Consider the following 25,941-nt stretch of genomic DNA (forward strand, 5'->3'; position numbering starts at 1 on the left):
AAAAAATAGATAAAAATTCTGCTGGTTTAGTATTGTATCTGATGAACCATTAAGAAGATAAGTATATTTCCTTGCCTGGCACAGATGGTATTAATGTCATGTGACAGGGATCAAACAAACTGTGACAATGGTTAATGGAACATAAGACATGTTACAGGGATGGACATGAACCAATTTTATTATAGATAAAACTCTAGGATAGAAAATACCCAGGGGAAATATAGTGAGGAAAATCAGTGAAAATCAAGAGAAAAAATGGTTAAAATCTCTTTAAAAATCCTATGTTAATTACACATGGAAATAAGAAATCTGAGACATTTTATTCCCAATCCATTAAAATGATCTATAGTACATCAATTTCTTTTAATCTTATCGTCGGGATAATAACTGCCTACTTAAAATTTGTTAGACAAGGGATATCATAGGCAAGTCATTTCTAATTACGTAGAAAAATTCCAACTCTTTTCATTAGGAGATTTTGAGTTCCTGATGATCATGCATATAGATATTGTATTACTTTAAAGAATGTAAACTGCCAGGAAAAATAAAAAATAGCATGGCCTTCAGAAGTAATTCATTTTTATTTATTTTTAGAAAATATCAATTTGTTTTAGATTTCAATATTAAATACTAAATAAGAAAAGTTCTTATTCTGCGGAATTACATACAAATAAGAATATATTTCCCGTATCATAAGCGTATATTTCCTATATTAAAAATGTATTTTCAACTAAAAAGATTTTGCAAAATGTGTTTTCAAAAAGGTGTTCATTGTAACCTGATTTAACATATTTCCCTCTATCAAAACTTATATATGATATTAAAACTTAGTATGACTTTTACCACATAGAAAACAAGGGCCGGAAAAATTGGCTGCAAAAATTGACAACTGTTAGAAACATAACTAGTTTTGTCGCCAGTTGGGACCAGCATCTAAAAATCAGATTGAATCATGTAACAATGTAAACAAGAAGGAATCGGGGACTTTTAGGACAAGGAAACAAGATTGTGTCATGTTAGACTGAAAATGGAACATGTTAGCTGTCGACAAAATGTCACCCTACCGTGGTACGTCTCGCGCCTGAAGATTCCACTGCCTCCCCGTCCTGTGTGAATACAAGCTTCATGTATTAGTTGCAGGGTGAAACTGAATAGTTCTTATAGTTTTAATGTCACCTTAATTGTTTCCATTCTAACAGCTTGAACCATTCAACATATCTTAACATAACAGGGTTCTAACAGCTGATAATATCAATCCTGAAAAAAAAATGTACAGTCATCTTACATTTGACAACATCTAAAATTTATTAGAAATGAAAAGATAATCTGAACATTTATGTATATATACAGTGAGATTATTTAATATAATTTTATATGTTCATATGAGTACAACATATTTATAAAACATTTTTCCAAAATACGAGCTCTGTGTTCACAAGCTCTGAGCTCTGTGTTTACGAGCTCAGTGGTTTATTAAGTCCCCTTAAAATGGAGACAAACTCATATAAAGCTGCAAGCAAGACAGGCGGTGGTGTTAAAGAGTTCTCAACGTTTTCCCGCACCTATCACCTGCATAATGGCTTAAAGTGGGGCCGACCAGGCCCAGCAACATCACCTAAGTTTTGTTACGATGAATCGACCTGCCAGAGAATCAGATCTTCAACCCAGACTATCATCCTATCCCATAATATTCAGAGCCAGTATTGTTGATGTGCCAGCAATATTGAAGTAACTCTCTGAATTTAAAGGAGAACTTACAACAGTATCTCACATGCCCTTCATTATCTTACTTTCTACTCTATTCCCCCCAGTACCTTCAGTAACAGACGACTCCAACTGGGGTTGCGATGACTTCCGTGAATGATGTTTATGTCGTCCCCGGCGATGGCCACGGTGTCGTGGGAGGTGGAGGCCGACATATACTTGATCCTGACGTCGATGATCTGCGGAGAAGAGATAAGGTAGACATTATACAGGCTGATTTTTAAAGGAAACTACTATAAGCAATCTGTGGAGAAAAATATAATAAGAAACTGCAGACTGAAAGCCAACACTCATCAGTTTTAACTCTCAGTCAAACAAGGGAAACAACTCAACACTTATGATAGCCAGAGTTATGGGCCTTGCTGTACATATGTGAATAGTCTCTGGCAACATATGTATCAAGTTTGATTTTAAAAAAATCTTAAAAGGTTTATGTGGTATTGCCAGGGATAAAGGTTTTGCACCATGGTTTTGACAATACTCTTTCTTTAAAAAACATTTGAGTTTAAAAGTCCAATAGATATTGTTAAGATGCTGATTGATAATCCTGACCTAGACCTTTTACCTTCAGCGTTTTAGAGAGTGATGTAATCATTTAAACATCAGTCATAATTCGATCACATCCTCAACATCATTATTAACCTCATTATCTTAATCACCATATCTGTCCTTCAACAGCAGCAGCAGCCTCATCATCACTTCCACCACTCTCACTACTTTCATTATCAACCCCACCATTACCACCATTATCACCCCACCATCAACCCCACCCTCAACCCTACCACTTCCACTAACAACAGCACCACAACCACCATCTTACCAACAGTAACAGAAGTAAAAACAATAACAGCAGTATAAAACACCTTGTAACCACAATCATCTATTATAAATTTTACATAAATCATTCTGAAACATCTTACTTCTTCAAGTGTAAAACATTCATTTTCATTGTATCAGCTATTTGGAGAATGTTTTTAGACATTTGCAAGATAATTCAACCTCAGTACAAGCATTCAAATTTACACAATCTTTTTTCTCCTAAATATCACACGTGTCCGAATCAAATCAAATCGGTATGAAAGTAAACAAAATGTCACGCACATAATTTCTACAGAAAGGTTCAAATAGTGCGAACATGTCAAGGCCAATATAAATTTATTGCTAGATTTTCATCCAAATTTTCTTAAATGGGGGCAGGGAGTAACATTTTATTTTGAATTTTATATTTTTCATAGGGGACTGTTTCACCGTTGAATATTTGTTTATGCTCTTTTATATTGCATTTGGGACCATATACATGTGTTTCTAGACAAACCAAGAACACAATCGTAACAATTCTCCTTTTTACATACGTGAATGTTTACATCAACACCGGCTGGTATGATAAACACTGTTCTCAGTTAATGCTAAACCAATATGCAAATACAGAGCCCAGTTCAACATTTTTATTTGAGGGTATAAAATTTAAGTGGTGGCGGAAAAAGGGGGCAGGCAGGGATGAAAACCTAGCAATTAATTTACAGTTACCCTAAGAAAGAGATTGTAAAAGAGGAAGCATGTCGCCCTTATAAAAAAATCCATACCCAACATTTGTTAATAATATTGATACACTGTTTGGTTATATTAGCACCATCTGACAGAAAAAAACACATCATTATTGTAAGCAGATTCCAGAGATCTAAGATTTTCCTGAAAAGAGGTGAACTGGATAATATAGCATATTTTCGATGATTTGTAAACAGAGGAGGGAATTTCTGAGAAAGAAAGTCATTTACAGGTACTCAAATTGTAGGATATCTAAAATTGTTCATCTGAAATATTGCTCTGCCTATTTTGTTCATCCAAAAGTTTTATTCTGATGTCTGCAGAGTTATGGACCATGCATTCCGAGTTAGCTTCAACATTAATGACTGGATTCCATGTTAGCTTCCAACTTTAATGACTGGATTTCATGTTAGCTTCAACATTAACATTTTTCCAGAACTCAAATGACACCGAGCCTATTATGATTTATTTGAAAAACACACAAGCAGGGATGTGATTGACCTGCAAGCAGAGGGGCTGAAAACATTTCAGCGAGGGTATGGAGGCGGCTTTAGACCGCCAATGGGGTGAAGCACCCTGCCCATTGACAAAACTGGCTTTTTAGAAGCTCCTTTGAGGGCTGTCCTTTCTTCAAATTCAAAGCAAACTGAAGTGTCATTATACAGGGCTTTTACTGCCTATCTTGGGAAAAAGACCCTTAACATAAAAGAAAAAAGCTTTTCAGTCTCCTACAAATGAGGAAATTATTTAATATTAGTTTCTTTTCCCTTTCAAAAGACCTGAAACGGCTAAAATATCAATCCTTTGGGTGTAAATATCTATTGCAATAAATCATGACAAATAATATTTCATACAGATCTGAATGATCTCTGAATTTGATAAAAATCAACAATTTCTGAATTAAATCATCCCCAAAACTTGACATCACATAATTTATTAGGATCTTAAATGAACCATTACAGATAAAAAGATTTTCATAAAAAAATATTTTTTCGTTTTTTATTATTTTTATATTAGTAGTTTTGATAGGGCTGTATTTCTGAAGATCGGGAAAACTAGAGCTGTCACAGGAGTGACGAATACCTCCAAATGCTGCCTGGACACAGGAATGGCAAACCATTCCTTTGAAAAGAGGCCATAACTCCAAGGTTACTGCACACTGCATCTTCTTTTATCATGCATGTATTGTTTGTCCGGAAACGTTTTTTTTTTTTTTAGTAACAGTGCACAAAAACCTTTACTCCACTGGCCCCATTTTCAATCACAAGCATTGTCTTCACAGAGGCTGCCTATACAACAAGTTTCATCACAATATCTCATGCCCAATTAAAGTTATGAAGCAGAAACCGTTTTTCTATTTTTAGTAACAGTGACCTTGACCTTGGCCCCACCAGCCCCAATACCAAACTTGACCTGTATCTTCTGATGTTACACCTGTGTACCAAAAAATTTTCAAATCTGTCTAGCCTTTCATGAGTAATAGTCCGGAAACCATGAAAACCGACAGACCGACCGACCGCCCGCCCGACCGACCGACCGACAGTGGGGGTATAAATATCATATATTAGTCTTTTGGGAATGGGTCTGTTAGTCGGACCCGTGGGTACTATAGAAAAAAGCCTGCAATACCACCATCAAATACAGCTACATCTAGAGGCAACCAGTTTTTTTTTAATCAGGGCGTAACTTGGGGAGCAAGTCCATGAGCCATGGATCTGTTGAAATCCACAAATCCACAGACAAATTGTGTCTCTAGGATCCAATAGACCCACATCATAAGTTCAAGCTTACCACTGATTTCTGCATCACTGACAGTTGGCGCGTGCACAAAGGATCCCAGATCCCTCAGTGGCAGGGCTACCAGGGGTACATCTGTATGGCCCGTGTTGTTCAAATCCATCTCTCAAACCTGAAAAAGTCTACATATTTAAAAACAGGAATGAACCAAAGATAGTTAGTCAAAAAAAGTTGAAGCAGTTTGCCTACCTAGTGGTGCAATATTAAAAATATCTCCTTTATATGATATCACTCCTAGGATATTAGATGAGTGTGACCCCCCCCCCCCCCCCCCCGCCCCAACCTCCTTTCTCTCATTTATGAAGAAGAATTCATTTTTTTGTGATTCAGATACAACAGTATAATCCCAGTATCATACATGGTTTACTGATTAACATGAAACACTGTGGTTTAATTAAGGAACGAATTGCGGGGTTGATGTCATTATCGGGGTATTGACGCAGTTCGGCTGGTCAAAGTGTGTGGAGTTCGAAGGTCTTGCTGAGACAATACAAACAATAACAAGGTGAAAAAATATGTATATTATTATGCGATGAATTGCGATCCGAAGATGTTGCATTCATTGGATGATAACTGCATTTGCCGAACGGCAGTTCGTTTAAGGAATGGAAATTGAGGTGTAAATATTTCAATCATGAAAGAGAATATATCATATAACTGTGACTTCATTTTGTTCCTGACATGGGTGTAAGGCAAAATAAAAGTATTGTGCCTTAAAGCAACTGTGCACCAGATAATCAATTTGCAAGAAAAAAAGAAAATTGTCGAAAACTGTCATAAACTTGGTATTAATGTGTACAATGCATTGAAACTTACCGTAAATGACTGGGTATAAGACGTTAGGGGGTATTAGACGCAGGGAAAAAAAACTGTGAAAAGTCCAAGAAAAAAACTTTTAATCTATGTTTTTGGTTAAAAGACGCATAGAAAAGATGTCAAATTGTCTGGCATTTTCGGCCACCATGTTTGTTGACAGTGACAAAAAATTTTTTTCGTGAAAATGGCGACGGTTATCTTTAAAACCATACAATGATAAACTGTCGAGAATGATAAGTTAAGTTCTGCAATAACCTTATATTGTACGGGTTTGTTCTCAAAATGTCAACATTTTCATTAAATTTTTTTACTGGGTATGTCTATCTAGTAGAATTCATTCCTTATGCGTGATTGGCTAGTCGGTGTTATCACATGATATTACCGAGTTAGGTGTATAGCTTAATTATGTAACCCGGATAAAGTAAGCCATCGTAACTCAGTGGATACGACGCTGGACTGCAATTTTGGCGAAACGAGTTGAATCCGATCTCCGACACATTTTTTTTTACATTTTGGTACTATTTTTTACAACTATGATATCAAAGCGTAACACATTCTATTAAATAATTTTCGTTACAGAAAAAAACTTTTTTTTGGTGCCAATCTGTTGTACAGTCCCTTTAACAACCATTTGTTAAAAATCAAAATAAACTATATTATTAAAAGATTTTTTAATCTTTTTTTGGAAATCAGAAAACTCGTCATGAGGCATTATTATTTGAACAAGGTGATAACAGTTTATTTGTTTACACAATGCATTTTCTTGGCACGTTAATGTTAGAATGATTATGTAGGTAAACAATTCAATGATAAACATACTTAGTACACAATAAAATAATTACCAAACAAATTGTTATTCCTACCTACCTAGCCATTTTTTGTCCCCCATACAATATCATTTCTATTTGGGCTAATCTCTTATCTATATCTAAGAAACCACTGAATCTTATCAACAGAGCTGCATATAATGAGTTGTTTTTTTAAGTGTATTGTACACCCATATGTAATTTTGTTAAGTGTTTTAAAGGGGCTGTACTCCATATGATAAAATAGCGAAAAAAAAGAAGAAAATTGTCGAAAACTGACATAAACTTGGCATCGATGTGTACAATGCATTGAAACTTACTGAAGTACCACATAGTTTACAATTAATTTAAGTTTAGCAGTTATTTCGTATTTTTCCATTTAAAAAGATTACTGGGTATGTCTACCAGGTAGAATTCATTCCTTATGCGTGATTGGCTAGTCGGTGTTATCACGTGACATTACCGAGGTAGGTCTAAAGCTTAATTATGTCACTCAATTAGAATTAGCGGACGTAGCTCAGTAGATACAACGCTGAACTGCAATTTTGGCGACACGGGTTCGAACCCGGTCTCCGACACAATTTTTTTTTTACATTTTGGTACTTTTTTTACAATTATGATATCAAAGCGTAACACATTCTATTAGATAATTGTCCTGAGATTCATTACAGAAAAAAAAAGACTTTTGGAGCCAATCTGGTGTACAGTCCCTTTAAAGTACACCTTGGCTTCATTCCAATAAGTGTATTGGTGATTGTTAAAGCCTGCTGGCACACTGAAGTGCAAATATGCATGTATATGCACTTTAGGCTTGATCCTACCAGCAGAACATAATCCATAAAATAACACCACACAGCGCTTACTTCCCTTTGCATGATAAAACACGCTTTTCTCATCAAGGGAGATCACTGCGTAGGATTTTACGACGGATTAGCAAAATCTTTGATTTGTAACCGGTTGTTCCCGAAACAGTCGTAAAATTATCGTAGAAACAGTAGGCCCTTATAACAATTTGTATACAACAAATGAGAAGTATGATTTATATCATAATTGGTGCTTTTTTAAACATACTGTATATATTTATATATGTCCTAATAAATGCCCCTTGAGCGAGTCTTTTAAAGAACCCTGTGTGGCTTCAATAAATCAATACACAACTTTCGGCAATTTTATCGGGACTGTCTTTATGTACAATACTATATGGGTTTTCTGTATATATGCATGATGTGCCCAAAAAAGGGCAGCCATAGGATTGCTTTTTATCAGAACTTTTCGCATTTTTTAAGTTTCAGGTCAAGGTATTCATTGTTCATAGGATTGCTTTTTATCAGAAATTTTCGCATTTTTTGAAGTTTAATGTTGAGGTATTCATTGTTCATAGGATTGCTTTTTATCAGAACTTTTCGCATTTTTAGAAGTTTAAGGTGAAGGCATTCATTGTTCACATCACAGATTCGTTAAAAAAAACACTTTTTGATCAACCCCCAGGGCATCTATTAGGGCAAGCACATTTAATAGAACATTTACGGTATTATTGCCAAGTACAACCCTTATCTGTAGCATAATGTTATTAACTAAGCTTACTCCTAACGTAAAATGCAAACATTATTTTGATTTTTTTATAGAATTGTAGTGTTATTTTAGTATTAATATCAGTAAAATATATCTTAAGCGCATGTCGTCGCTGCTATTTAATACTGATTTATATCATGGAATACTTGGGATCAATGCTTGTTTTGTCTCATGCAGGCTCACTCTAGTGACATAGGCATGAATGGTGACAAGGAAATGTTTTGTTACCTGTCAATACAGCATTCACTCAGTTTATAAAAATAAGTCCACAGTTTAAAGTTTAGCAAAGCAGAATTGCTGCTCTTAAAACCAGTCATTATAAATATTATGTCTAAAAATGTCAACTTTATTTATTATATATCAAATAAATACCATTCGAACTAGGTAATTTAAGCTTAATTTAAAAATTAATTAATTTTCTTTCAGAATCATACTTGACAGAATATTAACTACTACTAACTACTACTGCTAACTACTACTGCTGACTACTACTGCTGCTACTGCTGCTGCTACTGCTACTGCTAACTACTACTGCTGCTACTGCTGCTGCTACTGCTACTGCTACTGCTACTACTACTAATAGAAATAATAAACATAATAAACATAATAATAATATTAGTAATAATAATAATAATAATAATAATAATATAATAATAATAATAATAATAATATAATAATAGCAATTATACTACTACTACTAATAATAATAATAATAAACATATAATAATAATAGTAATAATAATAATAATAATAATAATAATAATAATAATAGCAGTAATAATAATAATAATAATAATAATAATAATAATAATAATAATAATAATAATAATAATAATAATGTATTCCATTTTATCATTGCATAGCTTATTTAAATAATGTCCAAAAACTCCTACTCCATTGAACATAAACAGCATTAAGACAGAGAAGTTTAAACACCTTGTATTCAGCTTACCAAAAGGTTTACGAATAGGACAGTTTTCCTAAAGTAGGTTTGTTGTGGTTCTTTCAAGAAAAGACGCAACGTCATTCATTAAGATCTAATTTTAAATTACCGCTGTTTGAAGGATGAACAGGACATTTAAAATGCAATGCAGCGTATATATTATTACAAGGAGTCTTAGTCACGTTCCATTTACAATAATAATGATATTATTTATAATGTATTACAGTTAATCGTTGGGTTTTTTAAAATCATTACCCATTATTTCCGCAGTGTTCATTTATTTTGTTGTATTTCTTTCAAGAAAAGACACAAAATCATTCACTGAGTTCCAATTGTAATTGATCACTGAGAGATTAACAGGACTTATGAAGTACAGTGTATTATAAATAGGAGAAGTCACGTTCCATTTATATTCCGCATAATTCTACAGGGAGAAGTCACGTTTCATTCATGATCTCGTTTATACCCAGGCAGTGCTAATTTTTAAACTGCACACTAAACATGAGATTTGTTTACAAATTTTCTGAAGTACACAGTTTAAAATAATATAAAATTATCGTTAAAAAAATTGAATTTCATAAATGAGAAACTAAATTCTGACAGTCTCAAGTGGTGTTATGTTGTTCCTTTCTTTTCAAACAATATCATTTATGAAATGGAAACGTTTTCTTTATGTTACAATGATGAAGCTACAAAGTCATGGTTAAAATCCACTATAATTTAAAACTGGTGTGTAAAACTGGGTATATTATGTTAATAAACAAAATTCTTTACTTCCTTATAAAAACATTAAAACAAGAATAGCATATTGTGCCTCAAAGGAAAATTAATACTTGAATTTAAGTAGATAACTTTCCTACCTTCTTCAGGAAATAATCAACCAGTTGGTATCAAGTCCAGTTTTAAACTTTCAAAAATCTTTTAAAATCTTTCAATAATCACTATATATAATAACATTGGTACCAATAACTTCCATTCAGTAAAAGATTTGACTCACAGTTTTACAGGCTGTGAAACACGTGTGTGCAGTGTCTACCATGAAGGAGACAAGTGAAATCTTTGACCTCAGATATCGCTACACTTGAGCTAACATTTAACCCTCATTTCTACTCTAAATCATTAAGGAGTTCCCCATTTTATCATGAGACCACAGATGATGGATCCTGTATCAGCCTATTATACTTTATCACATCCTCAAACAAAACACTTCAAATGACAAAAAAAAACATAATTTAATTTTTAACCAGACATAACAAATTTAAAACTTTTCTTAGGCCCCAGAAAACAATATCTTTGTTTCTAGGTCATCCCTGTATTCAGTTTCTGTCCCTGCTTCATTCTTGTAAAAACAATATTCAGCCTAAAAAGTATAAATTTGGGGGATTTATTTGTTTGAAGAAATTATTTTGAAATAAAACTAATCCCTATTGTATTATTAAAACAGGATTGTATTATATAAAACAAATTTATTTATATATTTTTTTTATTTTTTTTTTTAAAAACTGCAACAGTCCTGTTCTTGAAATGTGCTCGAGAAACTTATGATTATGTTATCTTGGCCTAAATCATTCACATCCTCAATTAAAACATATATATAGTAACAAAAAAACAATAGGTAACCGTAGATAAATAAATTTCTCTAATCCTGACCAATCAGATCACAGAACAATCTGGTGTTAATATTCAATGACACTATGTTACCAATGGAGCTTTCTATATATATATATATATCAAATTGAATTCATATTTCAGTAATGTTGATCTGTCTAAAAAGATTCAATAGAGATATATATATACCTGTGTTTTAAGCTTCAGTTATATTCTTCAGGGATCAGCAACTGGCTTGATCACACGTTCTGTTGTTTTACTTCGGGAGTGGGGACTTCACACTGGTTAAGAAAGGGCTCAGATATGTGAAAGTGTAACTGCGCAGACAACTTCTCTCAATTTTTTTCTTATTGAACTTCAAGCCAAGTTCACTATTGTTTTTTTTGTAGGGTAAAAGCTTTAGGTTGTGGGGTGTTAGGGTAATGGGTGTGTTTTCTCTATCCTCCAGGAAATTGGGCTTTCTAAGCTTGTCCAGGGGGGGGTCTAGCGTGGCCTTCTGGTCGGCCGTGTTCTGTATGGGCTCAAGCGCAGCCTGTGGGCTTATATAACAAGTAAGCAGCCATGGTTTTCTTGCCTGGAAATAGATAATAATCTTCCAAGAGCTGTATCCAACTTAAATCTAACTTAAAGTTATGAGTAAAATCTAAGTGTTTTGATTGAACCTGTAAAATAGCTGGCCATTAGATTGGGGATAAGGATAAAAAAAAATATTGCATTCTTTCCCTGGCAAGAAGGAATTCTTCACCGCATATTCGTGACGTATACATATAGTTTTTGTTTTTCCCCAAATATATTAGATAAATAGCAATTTTAACATTTTCTCAATTTTATTCTGGTTTAGAAATGTAATATTAACTTCAATCATGTTCATAAACAACAAATAATTGATTACAGGATGACAAAACCTTGAGATTAATACTATGATTACAAAGGTCTCGGTTCACAACAGGTACATTTAAGCTTTCAAGAACATCATTCAGCATTAAATTATTGTAATGGGGCCAGGCCTGGTGTTTCTATTTAGGAAAATTGCATCATTTTAAATGTCTCAAAAAATTGCCTAGAAATGAACAAGATTGCTTAAAAAAAGACATAAAGGTAAATGGACATTATAAGAGTTTGGGTTTTATACCGGTACACCAATTATTCCATACCAAATTTCTTTGACAGAAACTGGGAAATTAATTTTTACTTTTGGAAATAATGTGTATGTTTTATCTATGGGATTTAAGGGGCCTTATTTAAATTCAGCCCAAAATAGGTCAGAAAAAGTTTAGTATTCTAAATACTTGAAATGTTCAGCAGATGATCGATTATAATCGAAAAATAATTGGTTGGGCCTCAAATCGGTGACAATCAATTGTTTTTAGTCATAATCGATTCAACTGGCAAGTTGTTTTTTCTTCTTTTCTCTCGTGATATATGCGTTCGGTTAATTCCCACCAATTTTCTCCTTTTGAGTTAATTTGTACATTCAAAGTGTTCAAATATTATCGTTAAACAATATGGCTGAAAGCAACAACAACACTTAATATCTTCAGACATACACGTAACATTAGCATTGTTAGGGATTACAAGTTATTACACAAGAATAAAACTACCAATAAGGTATTGTCAAAACCCGATTGTGCTGTCGATTATTGGTCAAGTACTTGATTGGAACTGATTATCGATAGTCAAACTGGAACCAATACCCAACACTACTAAATACGCTATTTTTCAATCCATCTAAGGCTTAGTATGGCATTTTTCGTGAACATAAAACAACATCCATATTGAATTCATGGTGACAGATAACATGGCAATCTAACTGAAATCTTTACCTACTAGAAGAGGATCACACATTTACACTGTAGTCAGATTGACTGGATATTTGTAGTCTTGTGATCACTTATTCCTACTTGAAACGTTAAAATATGCTAAAGAGCATAATTTTTCTCTATTCAATACTTTTCAGACAAATCCATCAAATGGTTTCAGTGTGGTAAATAATCTCAAGTCTTTCATTATCAATTTATTAAACATCTAACACTAGTGCACTGTTTGATCAATGTTATTTCTTTTGTTCTTGTCTGTACATCAGAACTCTTATCAGAACAGTTACAAGTAGGCGGAGCTTAACCGTATAATACATGGTCAGTGGTCAAAATTAGCACAAGCCCGCAAGCCCTGCACTGGTAAAATGTATTTCAGGCTTGCTCAAATTCTGAATTTTATATAGCAGGGCTTGTTAAAAAATTTAATGCCAAGCAATAGTATAATAATTCGGGCTTGTTGATCCAAAAGTCTAATTTCGATGACTGCATGGTGTGCAGACAAAGTACATCGCTATTTGCTTATAATGACAGTGCTCAAGCTAGGCCTAACAGCAGGGTGGGGGACCCCACTGCCCTTTTCAGCACCCTGCTGCCTTTTTACTCGCCCTGCTGTGCCCTTTTGTTTGACAGAGTCAATTTTCAGATATAAAAATAATAAATATACATAAAATTGATACTATAGTAAAAATAACAGCTAAGGTATTCAAAACAAACTATTGGTATAATTGAAATTAGTTTATATAATACAGCACAAACCAGTGGTCGAAATTAACACAAGCCTGGAAGCCCTGCATTGGTAAAATGTCTTCTGGGCTTGCTAAAACTCTAAAATTCTGAATTTTAAATTTCTCTGAAGGGCCAATTTCGGATTGAAATCGACCTTAGAAAAAAATGTCAATAGCTTGTAATCTGATGGAAAAAGTGTGTCTTATAACCAGTCATTTATGGTAGCAGGGCTTAAAAAAATTGATGCAAAGCTATAGTATAAGAATTCCGGATAGTTCATCTAAAGGCCTAATTTTAATGCAATGACTGACATACACAATTACAATTGAACATTGGTCCTTGCAAGTGCCCCATTAAGGCTTATCCTGCAATGCTCATCAAAAGTGCCCTTTCTGACCTAGCACCCTGCCCTTTTCAAATCTTTGCTGGAGACCTGCACAATAAGCTAGTTATTGAATATTGTCATTGACATTATGGTACAAGGCAGTTACCCATGAAGCTGAAATTTATAAGTGCTTGTGTGTAAATTCAATAAATCTGGTTGTTGTAACTATTACTTCTGAAGACATGAGTAAAACCACTGGACACTAACTCTTTCAGAACCAGCAATTTAGGAGCATTTTCTGTATAGATACTTATTAACATCATTATGACAGTATACCACAATGAGCAGGAGGAATATTCCAGCCAATGCAAGGTTTACCCTCCCAAGTCAAACAAGTAATTATATACTGCCTTAACAATCTAGCTGACAATTCCATAGCTCCCCCAAGAGACCTTCCTACGACAGGGGTCGACTCAGAGTGAACATCGTTTACAGAAAAATTATATGGATTTTTTTCTTTATCATAATCTGTGAATTAAACATGTATCAGCAGCTGCATGTTGCTTAAATGTAACCAGGGCTTCCGTTAAAGGAAGTTTGGAAGTACATTACTCCCTAAAAATGGGTTAAAACTTCCAAAATTGATTCCTTGGAAGTACAAAAACTTCCATAATTTTTAAGTAAACTTCCAAAGTTGAAAGCTTGGAAGTTCAAAATATCAAAACCGGGTGTAAATATTAATTTTAAGGTCACAATTTCAATCAGTCTTTAAGAAAGATGAATCATTATAGTATAAGTATGTGGATTTGGCAAGTTAAAGTTGCAAATTATTTGATTTTTAATACTAATTGAAAAATAGTGGAAAAAGGTATCTTATTCAGGAGACCTAAACTTCCACATTTCAGTGAAAAACTTCCAAATTTGATGGACAGGAATACTTCCAGATTCAAATTCTTAATGGAAGCCCTGTGTAACATTTGCAGAACATGTCTGAACAGGCACTCTAAGACAATCTTACATTTTTTCATTGCCTCATATCAATGGTATTTGAGGTTTTAAGGGTTTTTTTTTCCTTTAAACTTGTTTTGTTTTCGTACGACCTATCTATGCTAGCATTCTATACACAGTAATTTATGGTGGTGGTGGTGGTGGTAGTTTATACTCCGGGTCCCGGCGTGAGCGTATTGAAGGGGCCCAGCGTGACAGCTCAACCACTGCACACCTATCCTGGGCAGACTAACAGGCAGTTAACCAGTACTTGGTGCCTTCAACACTGCAAGGAACTGACAACTTCTGTATATGCCAGGGGCAGTGGTACAGTGCAAATGGTCGTAGAAAGGATTTCATAACCAATCACAACAGAAGTGACCCTGGTCCGCCCGAGAATCGAACCAGGGTTATCCTATTCACAGTTCTACCGATTGAGCTAACCGGGCGGACTAATTTATGGTACACCTTAATGTTACCTTTAAAAAAACATATATGTATATTCATAAACAGAAATAAAAAAAAATAATTGTCCAATGATTTTTATCCTTAAATTATGCTGACACATGACTTTCTCACAATCAGATTATGACATTTAGCCATTTCACACCCTATTCAAAATGACATGACAAGTTACACCAACATGTTCACCATTCCATACTTGTCAAACAGTCAAGCACACAGAAATCATTTGTTTAAATATCTTTTAAACTGATACATCTAAAACTGGTTGAGTAGATTTCAAATCATACTAGTTGATATAAATGCTTTCAAATTAACTAGTTTATATAAATGCTTGCAAAACATAATTGTCATTTAAAGCACCAACGTAAAGCCACTTTGCATTGAAGAGACAGTCAGTTTTTACTGCCCAAACAGCGACTTTGAATAGAATATTTCCACACTACAAAGAGTTTCATTTAACACTGTGTCAGTCTTGTGAAGGTAATTTAAAGCTATGATTTCCTTGGTTGTTAAAGTGAAACCAATGCAAGCTGTAAATATATGGAGCTAGCCCCTTCAGGAATTAGTTCCATGTGGTATGCCAAATTGTTGATGGCTGCAGTCGGTTTCCATGATGTGGGAAGGAGATCAACAGGCAATATATTATATGTGTTGCACTTGATTTCTGGAACCTAGAATTAGAATTTATTTAAATTGCAACAAGACAGTTACTCTAACTAATTTTGAGAAGCATTTGTCTCAGATTGTGGCTCTATTGTGTTGACAAACTAATGGTAGACTAGCAACACCAATTGTAGACTGGCGATGGTCAAAACACGATTGTTAGGTCAGTGCTTTTCTGACCAATTTTACCAAAAACATATCCTTTTTGCCCAAATGTAAAAATGGAATTATTCATTATAAAATGAATTACTGCATAGAAGAATTGGCGCATTTTTCAAGAAACAAACTAAATAATATTCCTTATTTTTTTCCAAGTATTCTTGTTTATAAAAACATTTTTTTCTCAAATCCTTATATAGAATCACTCGAACCGGTTATAACATTATATATGCCAAGCAACCACCCAAGTCCTATAATACTATTTTAATAATAAAGAACAAATGGATGAAAACAGCTACTGATTCAAACAGGTGAATTTCAAACAAGTCATAAACAAACCATAAAACACCACACAGACCACTTTGAACAAAACCAAATACAGCAAAATATCATAAACCTTCTTCCAGAAGAAAACTGTGATTATAGGTGAGGACTAGCCTATCTATTTCAGTTCTTTTATAGACTATTGAACCACTTAACTGGCTGTTCAAAGTCATTGAGAGTTCAGTGTCTCCTCCTGTACACAATGGTAAATGTTAAACGATATGTGTTTTTTTCTTTGACAATAACAGCACATTGCACTGTGATATTTAAAAATTGTTCATAGTTTTTGAATATATATATACACTACATTCAAATATATATGTCCATAAATAGGAAAGTGTCATAATGATTTTAATCTTGCAACAGCGTAAATATAATGCTGATATGTTGTTTCATAACAGATTAAAATTTACCATCATAATTTTGTGTTCCATTTTTCTGTTTCATATGTGAAAAATAAGTTATTTTTTCTGTTTAATTAATTCTGTTTTGGATGTAAAATTCTATTATATTGTAGGAAAGAATATGCCCTAGACAATTATCTAGTATGCTACATGTCTAAATGCCACACAACGTTTCCTATTTAATCAATGATAAAAATGATAATCCTGTAAAATACTGACTCAATTTCGCTGGAAACTGATTAAAGGAAATTACCCAAACTGACAATACCAATTTCAGGTATTTTTGTAATGGAAGGGCAATAACTCTTGAGTGTCTAGTGATATAGCTGGGTATCAAACTTGGTCTGAAATATTATGCTAAAAAACATTCTGAAAAGACTTGGTTGTGAATGGACATGAAAGGTCCTAAACTTATTAAGAGGACAAGACCAATTTGATGTAATTTCTATAAATAGAGGTCTATTACTCGTGAGTGACAGTCCACAGCGATATGGCTGGTTATCAAACTAGTCCATGATATTATGCCAATAAACATTCTAACCAAATTTGGTGTTGATTGGACAAAGGCTTCATAAGTTATTAGGCAGACAATATACTGGGCGCTGCAAAAATGCCCATCATCCACCTGTGTACCTCTGGAAAAAACAAATACTTTTTATAAAATGGGCACATAAAAAGTATGGTCAACGGACACACGAAACATCAGTATGGTGTGGCCTCATGGGGCAAGTTTCTTTTATCAGACCTGGGTTTGTGTCTCAACTCAAGACAAGACAAAATACAATAGAAACAAGAGGGTCAGAACTGGTTTGGTGAAAAAACCTGAATTGTGCATACAATCCAATATAAATGTCCCCCAAAAAACAACTTGCACAAACAATCCAATTCAAATGACAGAAAAGAAAATCTGCTTGCACATACAATCCAATTCAAGTGACCATTAAGAAAATCTGCTTGCACATACAATCCAATTCAAGTGAACATTAAGAAAATCTGCTTGCACATACATTCAAGTGACCATTAAGAAAATCGGCTTACACAAACAATCCAATTCAAGTGACCATTAAGAAAATCGGCTTGCACATACAATCCAATTCAAATGACAGAAAAGAAAATCAGCTTGTATACAATCCAATTCAAATGACCATTAAGAAAATCAGCTTGCACAAACAATCCAATTCAAGTGACTAAAAAGAAAATTACTTGCACATACAATCCAATTTAAATGACAGAAAAGAAAATCTGCTTGCACATACAATCCAGTTCAAATGACCAAAAAGAAAACAACTTGCACATACAATCCAATTTAAATGACAGAAAAGAAAATCGGCTTGCACAAACAATCAAATTCAAATGACAGAAAAAAAATCAGCTTGCACATACAATCCAATTCAAGTGACCAAAAAGGAAAAAAAACAAACTTGCATATACAATCCAATTCAAATAATGACCAAAAAGAAAACAACTTGCACAAACAATCTGATTCAAATCAAAAAAGAAAACAACTTGCACATACAATCCGATTCAAATGACCAACAAGAAAACAGCTTGCACCTGTAATTCAAATGACCAAAAAGAAAACTCTTGCTTGAACAATCCAAAATGGAAAGAGCCTTTTAAATGTCATGAGAAACAAGAGATGTTTGTCAAACATTATGCCCCCTGAGCGCCAAGTTGCCAGAAATATTTGGACAATTGAATGAAATATGCATGGACTGAAATGACAGCTGATTTGTCATTGGATGCATATGAGGCAGGTCATCTACTTATGATAACTTAAGAAGGCAAATAAATGCCCAACTAAAATAGTAACATAAAAGAAAATCATTTCTATACAAACATTTATACATCAATCCCAATCATCTGTGCATGCATTAAAAAAATATGGACAATCAGAAAACCTTTTTTCAGCTTACAGTCACACTGACCTTGACCTTTGACCTACTGACCTCAAAATCAATAGGGTTCATCTGCTGGTCATGACCAATAAGCCTACCTAGTATGAGGTCCCTGGGTCAAAGCGTTCTCAAGTTATTGATCGGAAACCGTTTTTCATGTAAAGGTCACACTGACCTTGACCTTTGACCCACTGACCTCAAAATCAATAGGGTTCATCTGCTGGTCATGACCAATACACCTACCAAGTATGAGGTCCCTGGGTCAAAGCGTTCTCAAGTTATTGATCGGAAACCGTTTTTCATGTAAAGGTCACACTGACCTTGACCTTTGACCCACTGACCTCAAAATCAATAGGGTTCATCTGCTGGTCATGACCAATAAGCCTACCTAGTATGAGGTCCCTGGGTCAAAGCGTTCTCAAGTTATTGATCGGAAACCGTTTTTCATGTTAAGGTCACACTGACCTTGACCTTTGACCTCAAAATCAATAGGGTTCATCTGCTGGTCATGACCAATACACCTACCAAGTATGAGGTTCCTGGGTCAAAGCGTTCTCAAGTTATTGATCGGAAACCGTTTTTCATGTAAAGGTCACACTGACCTTGACCTTTGACCCACTGACCTCAAAATCAATAGGGTTCATCTGCTGGTCATGACCAATAAGCCTACCTAGTATGAGGTCCCTGGGTCAAAGCGTTCTCAAGTTATTGATCGGAAACCGTTTTTCATGTTAAGGTCACACTGACCTTGACCTTTGACCCACTGACCTCAAAATCAATAGGGTTCATCTGCTGGTCATGACCAATACACCTACCAAGTATGAGGTTCCTGGGTCAAAGCGTTCTCAAGTTATTGATCGGAAACCGTTTTTCATGTAAAGGTCACACTGACCTTGACCTTTGACCCACTGACCTCAAAATCAATAGGGTTCATCTGCTGGTGATGACCAATACACATACCAAGTATGAGGTCCCTCGGTCAAAGCGTTCTCAAGTTATTGATCGGAAACCATTTGGTATTCCTACCGACCGACCGACCGACCGACCGACAGACAGACAGACCGACCGACCGACATGTGCAAAACAATATACCCCACTTTTTTCAAAAGGGGGCATAAATATTAAAATATTAAGGTTCAAGCAGTCATTGAAATAAACAAGTCAAAATTCCTGCATTTGTGTTTATCCTCCAAAAATAAAACAAGCCCTGCCATATAAAATCCAGAATGTATCCCATTTTACCAGTACTGGGCGTGTGATATTGTGCTTTTTTCGACCGCTGATTCAAACCAAAGAATCCAATATTAGAACCTGACATAAAAAGATTCCTTCCAAGCATATCGATAGCCAATAATTGATGAAGATGCAGGTCAAGAATAACTGTTCCCAGTGATGAAGCTGATAAAATGCAAACACAAATTCTTCAGTGCATATTAAATAGTGTTTTGTTTTCTTTCCTTTTGTCATCAGGCCATATGAAAAAAAAATATATTTTGTTGTTACTATTTCATGCTAATTAAAAACTGGCAGGGTAGACTTAAGAAACATTTTATTTTAGAAACTTATTTTTTGGGGTACAAGGTGTGTATATATTTATATATATATGTATTGTTTACTTGCCAGTCAATGCTCCTCAATTTTTTTTATATATATATTTTAAAGGAGATTTTTTAACCTGGGCCTAGGAAATATATATTCCTTTTCAGGAAGGAATGGGGCCAAATTTCGGCTAAAAAAAAAGTTAAAAAAAAAACACACTGCATTCTTACACATTCTGACATTGATGTTGCCAAAAAAGTAGCACAAAATCAGCATTTTCCAAAAAAGTGTGTAATGGTTTTTATTTCCAATAACAATAAAAAAAAATACAAAAAGGGTCTGAACTTAACAGGTTTGTGTGGTATCATTTATTACAACATTAAGAATGTTTTGCCAATTTTTTAAACTATTCACACTCATTTCTAGGCAAAATTTTCTTTCCAAGTTTTAGTCAAAATGAAACATTTTTCACATCATAAAGTTCTGAAAAAGATGTACAAATTGGCTCAAATTCTTGTTCAACATACATGTCCTTTGTTCTCTAACATTTTCTTAAAACAGAATCAAGATAAAAAATAAAAAAAATGAATGAATTTGTGGAATATTTCTGATAATTTCAAAACATTAAGAGTATAAGTATGTATCATGTGTTTCCAGTACAGATAGAAAAACATGACCCGAGGGCATGTGCGTAGCCGGTAACGAGACTTGAAGAGTTACCGGCCACGCAGCGTGCCCGAGGGTCAGATTTTTCGATCCAGACCGGAAAAACAGGATTGATATTTTTTCTTGCATATCTAAATTTATCAATTTGTGGAAAAAAAGATGTTGAAAAACGCACTTTTGTACAATTACACCAAAAAGCGTGTGCGACGTTGTTTACTGATGTCATATATAGCGCAGTTATTTTTAAGAACTAAAACAGAGATTTTAACGATTATTTATTTTCAATTTTAATTAAAAGTCTTGCAAACATATATATATTTGATTGCGCTTTATTGAAATGGCATAATATATTTTCATAAACCATACCATATAATGAAATAAGAAGTGGTGCGTTGTTGCAAGGGCTTGATTTTAACTTTTTTTGATACTCACAATTTTTTGCGAGTGCTTAAATTTTCAACTCGCAAAAACAGACACTCACTCGCATTTTTTAAGGGCAAATCTTTGTGTTTGCTAGGCAAAAAACATATTGTATGGAAGACAATGATAGGTATAGTTTAATTGATTTAATGAATTATCATGTAATTTTACATTAAATGATATCATCATGTAACACTGACAGTACGTACTGAGGAAGTCTGACAAAACCAGTATTGGTCTGTGCAAAATATTTTGAAAATGTTCCTTTTGTCATCTATGTTGATAGTCAATTTAATGTACAACTCCCTCTTTCACTTCGAAACAGTTTTAACGGACAATATGTTCAAGGATTAGAAAACAAGAAATAACTTTATATTAATTCTGCTCCTCTACTTAGAAAAAGTGCATAAGAAACAGATGAGACATGGCATATGCTACGTTGACAATGAGTAATTGATAGATTTGTCTTTTTAATATTATCTAAAAATGATAAGAAATGAAAATTGTTGGTCGCACACCGATAATGGGGCAGGCGTGATCAGCCTGATACGCCAGGGAGGGTTGGTCTTCGTGTATTGTTTGTTGCTGCTCATTGCTAACCGAACCACCTAGAGGCAGTTATGTACGATTGCACAAATGAAAATATTACTTTGTTCAAATGAAAGAGTTTCGTTTCCATAGAGGAGATTTTGATAAAAAGGTGCACATGGCATAGGGCTCAAGAAGCGGCGTCGAATGTCTACAAGCAGTGGACAATAAAGTAAGAAGTGTTCGGCAGTTTTGACGGATCCGCAACGACACAAAGGGGAATTGACTTTTGATCTTCGATGGAGGTCATAGTTAAGTGAGCTACAGCCAAGTCTTAATCTGGTGTGTAATATTTGTCCAGTGCGTGATCCAAAGCTGAATATTGGTTTGGCTTTGGACATGTTTGGATTAAGAGATTTCTTAAATGATATCAAAGATGGCAGATTTCTGATGTTGTATGGAAGTTTATTCCATTCACATATAGTTACTGGAAGGAGAGTTTTGGTAAAGTTGTGTTCTTACTATAATAGTTGGGGTGTTGTTGGCAGTTCGAAGATTGTATCGTGTTTGTTCTTGGGCAGGAATAGGATCTGTTAGACATTAAGGAGAAAGGTGTTGCCTGTTGGTATGACTTCTTTTGTAATCCTAGGTAGTCCATTGGATAGTGATACTTTAAGTATTGTTGTTGAATGATACATTAGGAGTAAATTTGTTTAAAGTTAAACAGTGTTCTACAAGCTTGTATATCATATATTTACCATCAGACATCCAGGACCTGATTCTTAAATACGTACATGTACATGTATGTTTTTAATTGTCAATGCCAAAAGATTGTAAGTTCTAAAGCTGATTCTTAATACCAATGTATAGACATGGACATGTTCTGAACTTTATTATAAGTTTTGTGGTACTGTTCTTGCATTGAAAACCATGTTTGTTGCATTTACCCAAACATTACACCGACTGTCAGTGTCAGAGTGTCATTCACGTTTTGCTACAGAGGCTGACCCATTTCATAATGCGGTGGCTTGAAAATGCTCCGATTATAAACGATAAGGTTGAAAATTGGCAAAAAGATAAATATAAATGTATTTTCAACACAAGCAGGAAAAAATATGACATTACTTTATACTTACATCAAAGCATATTACTTCTTTTTTACTTTGTTTTGGTATTCGTCATTTCACGTTTCGGTTTACTTAATTTTTTACATATGCGCATGCGCAACCTTGACATTTTTCCCACTGGGTGGAAATATCTACGAGTAAATTTTGCAGATGTAAAAGTCGGCACTCGGTACCTAATATACATTTCATGTGAGTCTCCGGAATTTCAAATGGAACAAGGGATTCATATGTCATCGAGTATTTTATATATGGCGACATGTATACTATCTGACTATAGTATACACGTAGCTTGTAAAGCATTGAGTGAGTTTGGTTATCCGTGCAGATCGAGGTGTCTTGTGTTGATCTCCTCCATGCTCCATAGGAATTTCGTTGGTTTTACTTGTTTTGTGAAAATCGACTTTAAAATGTTAGTATCTGTATTAATTTGTTCTAAAAATTCAAACTTTAATTACACCCACAGTCTCACTATAAAAGCATTTGACAAGTAGGGTTTTAGGCAGTTTTAAAAAAGAAAAGAGTGCTGCAGAAAAAGGGACAGGGTGTTCATGGATATTTACTGACACATTTTGTAGAGGTTATAAGAATTTGAACACTATGCATTTCATAAAAAAATGTTAGGAATTGTGTTTAATTGAAGAAACATTAGGTTTTAACTGTCAAGTATGTTTATTCTTCAATCAAAACAAAAAAAAAATATTTCATTTTCTTAAGCATTTAATTTATGAAGGCAAGAGGATGCACATACAGGGTTCCATGAGGGCAGGATGGTGCTACCAAAAAGGACAGGGTGCAGCATCCTTCAATGACTCTTTTACTGAATCCATATAACAAGGTACGGTGACAGAAACATTAAAAGGTATCATGAAAACAACTTGTCCTTTAAGGATTTTTGAACTGAAACGTCTATTTTTAATTTAAGAAACTTTTCCTCATGGAAAACAGATTTCCATTGTGACAGAAGTCATTGAAGATGAATCTGTATAGACTGAAGAAGAAGAAGTGAGTAGCGCAATCGGAAAACCTCGGCCACTATTAATCGAAAACAACCTTCAATATGTACTACTGGTGCATGTGTAGAAGTAGTTCGTAAAACTAATGAAAATAATGAAAACAACTTGTCCTTTACGGATTTTTAAATTGATGGTAAACGTCTATTTTTAATTTAAGAAACTTTTCCTCAGGGAAAACAGATTTCCATTGTGACAGAAGTAGGAAGACAAAAGATCGGGCACAATCACATAAGAATTTTGAATAATATGGAACTTCGTTTTAAGACAATGAATTTGACCGTCTGAATCTGAATTTGATCCTACAGTGCAAGATGAGTGTGAGACGGTGGCCACCGGAACATTTACAGTAGAGATACGATCTTAAGAAGAGGCAGATGCCAGTGATAATCAAATGAAGAAGGCCATTGAAGATAAATCTGTATAGACTGAAGAAGAAGTGAATAGCACAATCGGAAAACCTCGGCCACTATTCATCGAAAACAATCTTCAAGATGTACTACTGGTGCATGTGTAGAAGTAGTTCGTAAAACTAATGATAATAATAATATAAATTAATTGTAGTTTTTAAACGTCTAATTTGTATAACTTATCAGTTCAATTCGATTCCCTGTGAAGTGTATTATTGCACCGTCCTAAGAGAAAGTCCTGAGATTGAACTGCTAAATCAAAATTACTACGCGATCTACTTGCAGAGTCTGACATTGTAATCCTTCCAGGTACACCCGAGGTTGTTTTCGATGTGAATAGTCGTGGGAATTGCACAGTTACACCGTTTTTGTCTTAATTTAAAATTTAAATTGTAATTTCGCAAATAATCACCACTGTGTCTCAATCTGCAGTTAGATAATGCTGAGAATCGTTTGAAGTGCAATGTTTGTGGCAAATGTAATCCAAGCCTGATTTTATTCTTACGTCAGAACATATTATAAGGTCTAGAAAATATACGGATTTTGAAAATACGTTTTCATTTTTACCGGGAGTTATCAGAAAGCAAATTGTCTTTCAGGGCTCACTTCCATTTGCGAAGGAGAGATTATTCAAAATGTATATTCTTGTTAATGTTAACATTTAAACTTGCTCTTGTTTATTTCTTGGTAAGAATAATAGAAGTCAATTTGATCTCACTCTTACACATTTTGAAATAATTTATCTAATTAGCAATGTTGAACTTTTTATGCATTAGAGTGCAAGCTTTACTCATTGACAAGTTTAAAGATAAACTATTCATACCTTTTGTATAACCTCTTTTTGGGTGTTCCCAAAAATAATAAATAAATAAATAAATAAATAAATAAATAAATAAGCGAACAAACAAACAAAAAATAAATAAAAGTTTCAATATATTTGCAAACAGATGGCAATATGGGTAGATGTTTGTTAAAACCAATCTAATGCGATACATTTTCTTTAAGTGACATTATGTTAGGTCCTCCTCCTGTTCAGATGATCGAGCAACTCTTTTCACATTTTCAATGCGAAGGGCGAAAATGCGCCCAGTGGCGGGGCGAAATGTGCTTGTTGCTGGGTGAAAACGCACAAAGTGGGGGCTGCAAAGTACGAAATCATTATACGGTGTATTTTCATCCCGCTCGCACGTTTTTGTTTTCACTTTTGCGGCGAAATGTGAACCATTAAATAGCACAAATAAATCCACATATATTGTACAAAGTGATTGAAAATATTCACAGTGATGGGTACGAATGATGTTATCTATACCTAAAAGTCCGTATAGGAGAGATGCTACTGACTCGGACGTACTATTTTCCTAATTTATATTTTAATATTAAATTTTGGTTTCGTATCTAAAATATGAGTATCGGGAATACAGTTATTAAACATAAATTTTGCTTTGAAAAGAAGTGTACACATATAATTACACGTACCATGCTTTTTCATTTTGCAAGTGTTGTATGAGGGTCCCCAACCCTAGACAGTCACACATCATTTACGGGGAAATAAACGCCATTTGCTTGGGAGAGAAAAAAGGTATGGAAGGTTCATAAACCCTGAAAACAACTTCAGTTTTACC

At 34.2% G+C, this 25,941-nt stretch overlaps 1 protein-coding gene across 6 annotated transcripts in view; it reads right to left on the reverse strand.

The window, feature by feature from the left end:
- Nucleotides 1-23,013, reverse strand: part of LOC128240877 (sodium bicarbonate cotransporter 3-like) — an 85,719-nt gene extending 62,706 nt beyond the window's left edge. For 4 of the 6 annotated variants that reach the window (XM_052957854.1, XM_052957852.1, XM_052957853.1 and 1 more), the window contains exons 1-4: nucleotides 22,909-23,013; nucleotides 11,041-11,425; nucleotides 5,101-5,218; nucleotides 1,815-1,943 (exon numbers count right to left, since the gene is read on the reverse strand). In XM_052957854.1, coding sequence (XP_052813814.1) covers nucleotides 1,815-1,943; nucleotides 5,101-5,209 — 238 coding nt within the window. In that variant the 5' untranslated portion in view covers nucleotides 5,210-5,218; nucleotides 11,041-11,425; nucleotides 22,909-23,013. Of the gene's footprint in view, nucleotides 1-1,814; nucleotides 1,944-5,100; nucleotides 5,219-10,103; nucleotides 10,261-11,040; nucleotides 11,426-22,908 lie in introns of those variants that run through there. The other 2 variants (XM_052957850.1, XM_052957849.1) reach the window with 2 other exon arrangements.
- Between the last annotated feature and the right edge of the window lie 2,928 nt (nucleotides 23,014-25,941).

The sequence above is a fragment of the Mya arenaria genome, chromosome 7 (genome assembly GCF_026914265.1).
Source record: "Mya arenaria isolate MELC-2E11 chromosome 7, ASM2691426v1".
NCBI lineage: Eukaryota > Metazoa > Mollusca > Bivalvia > Myida > Myidae > Mya > Mya arenaria.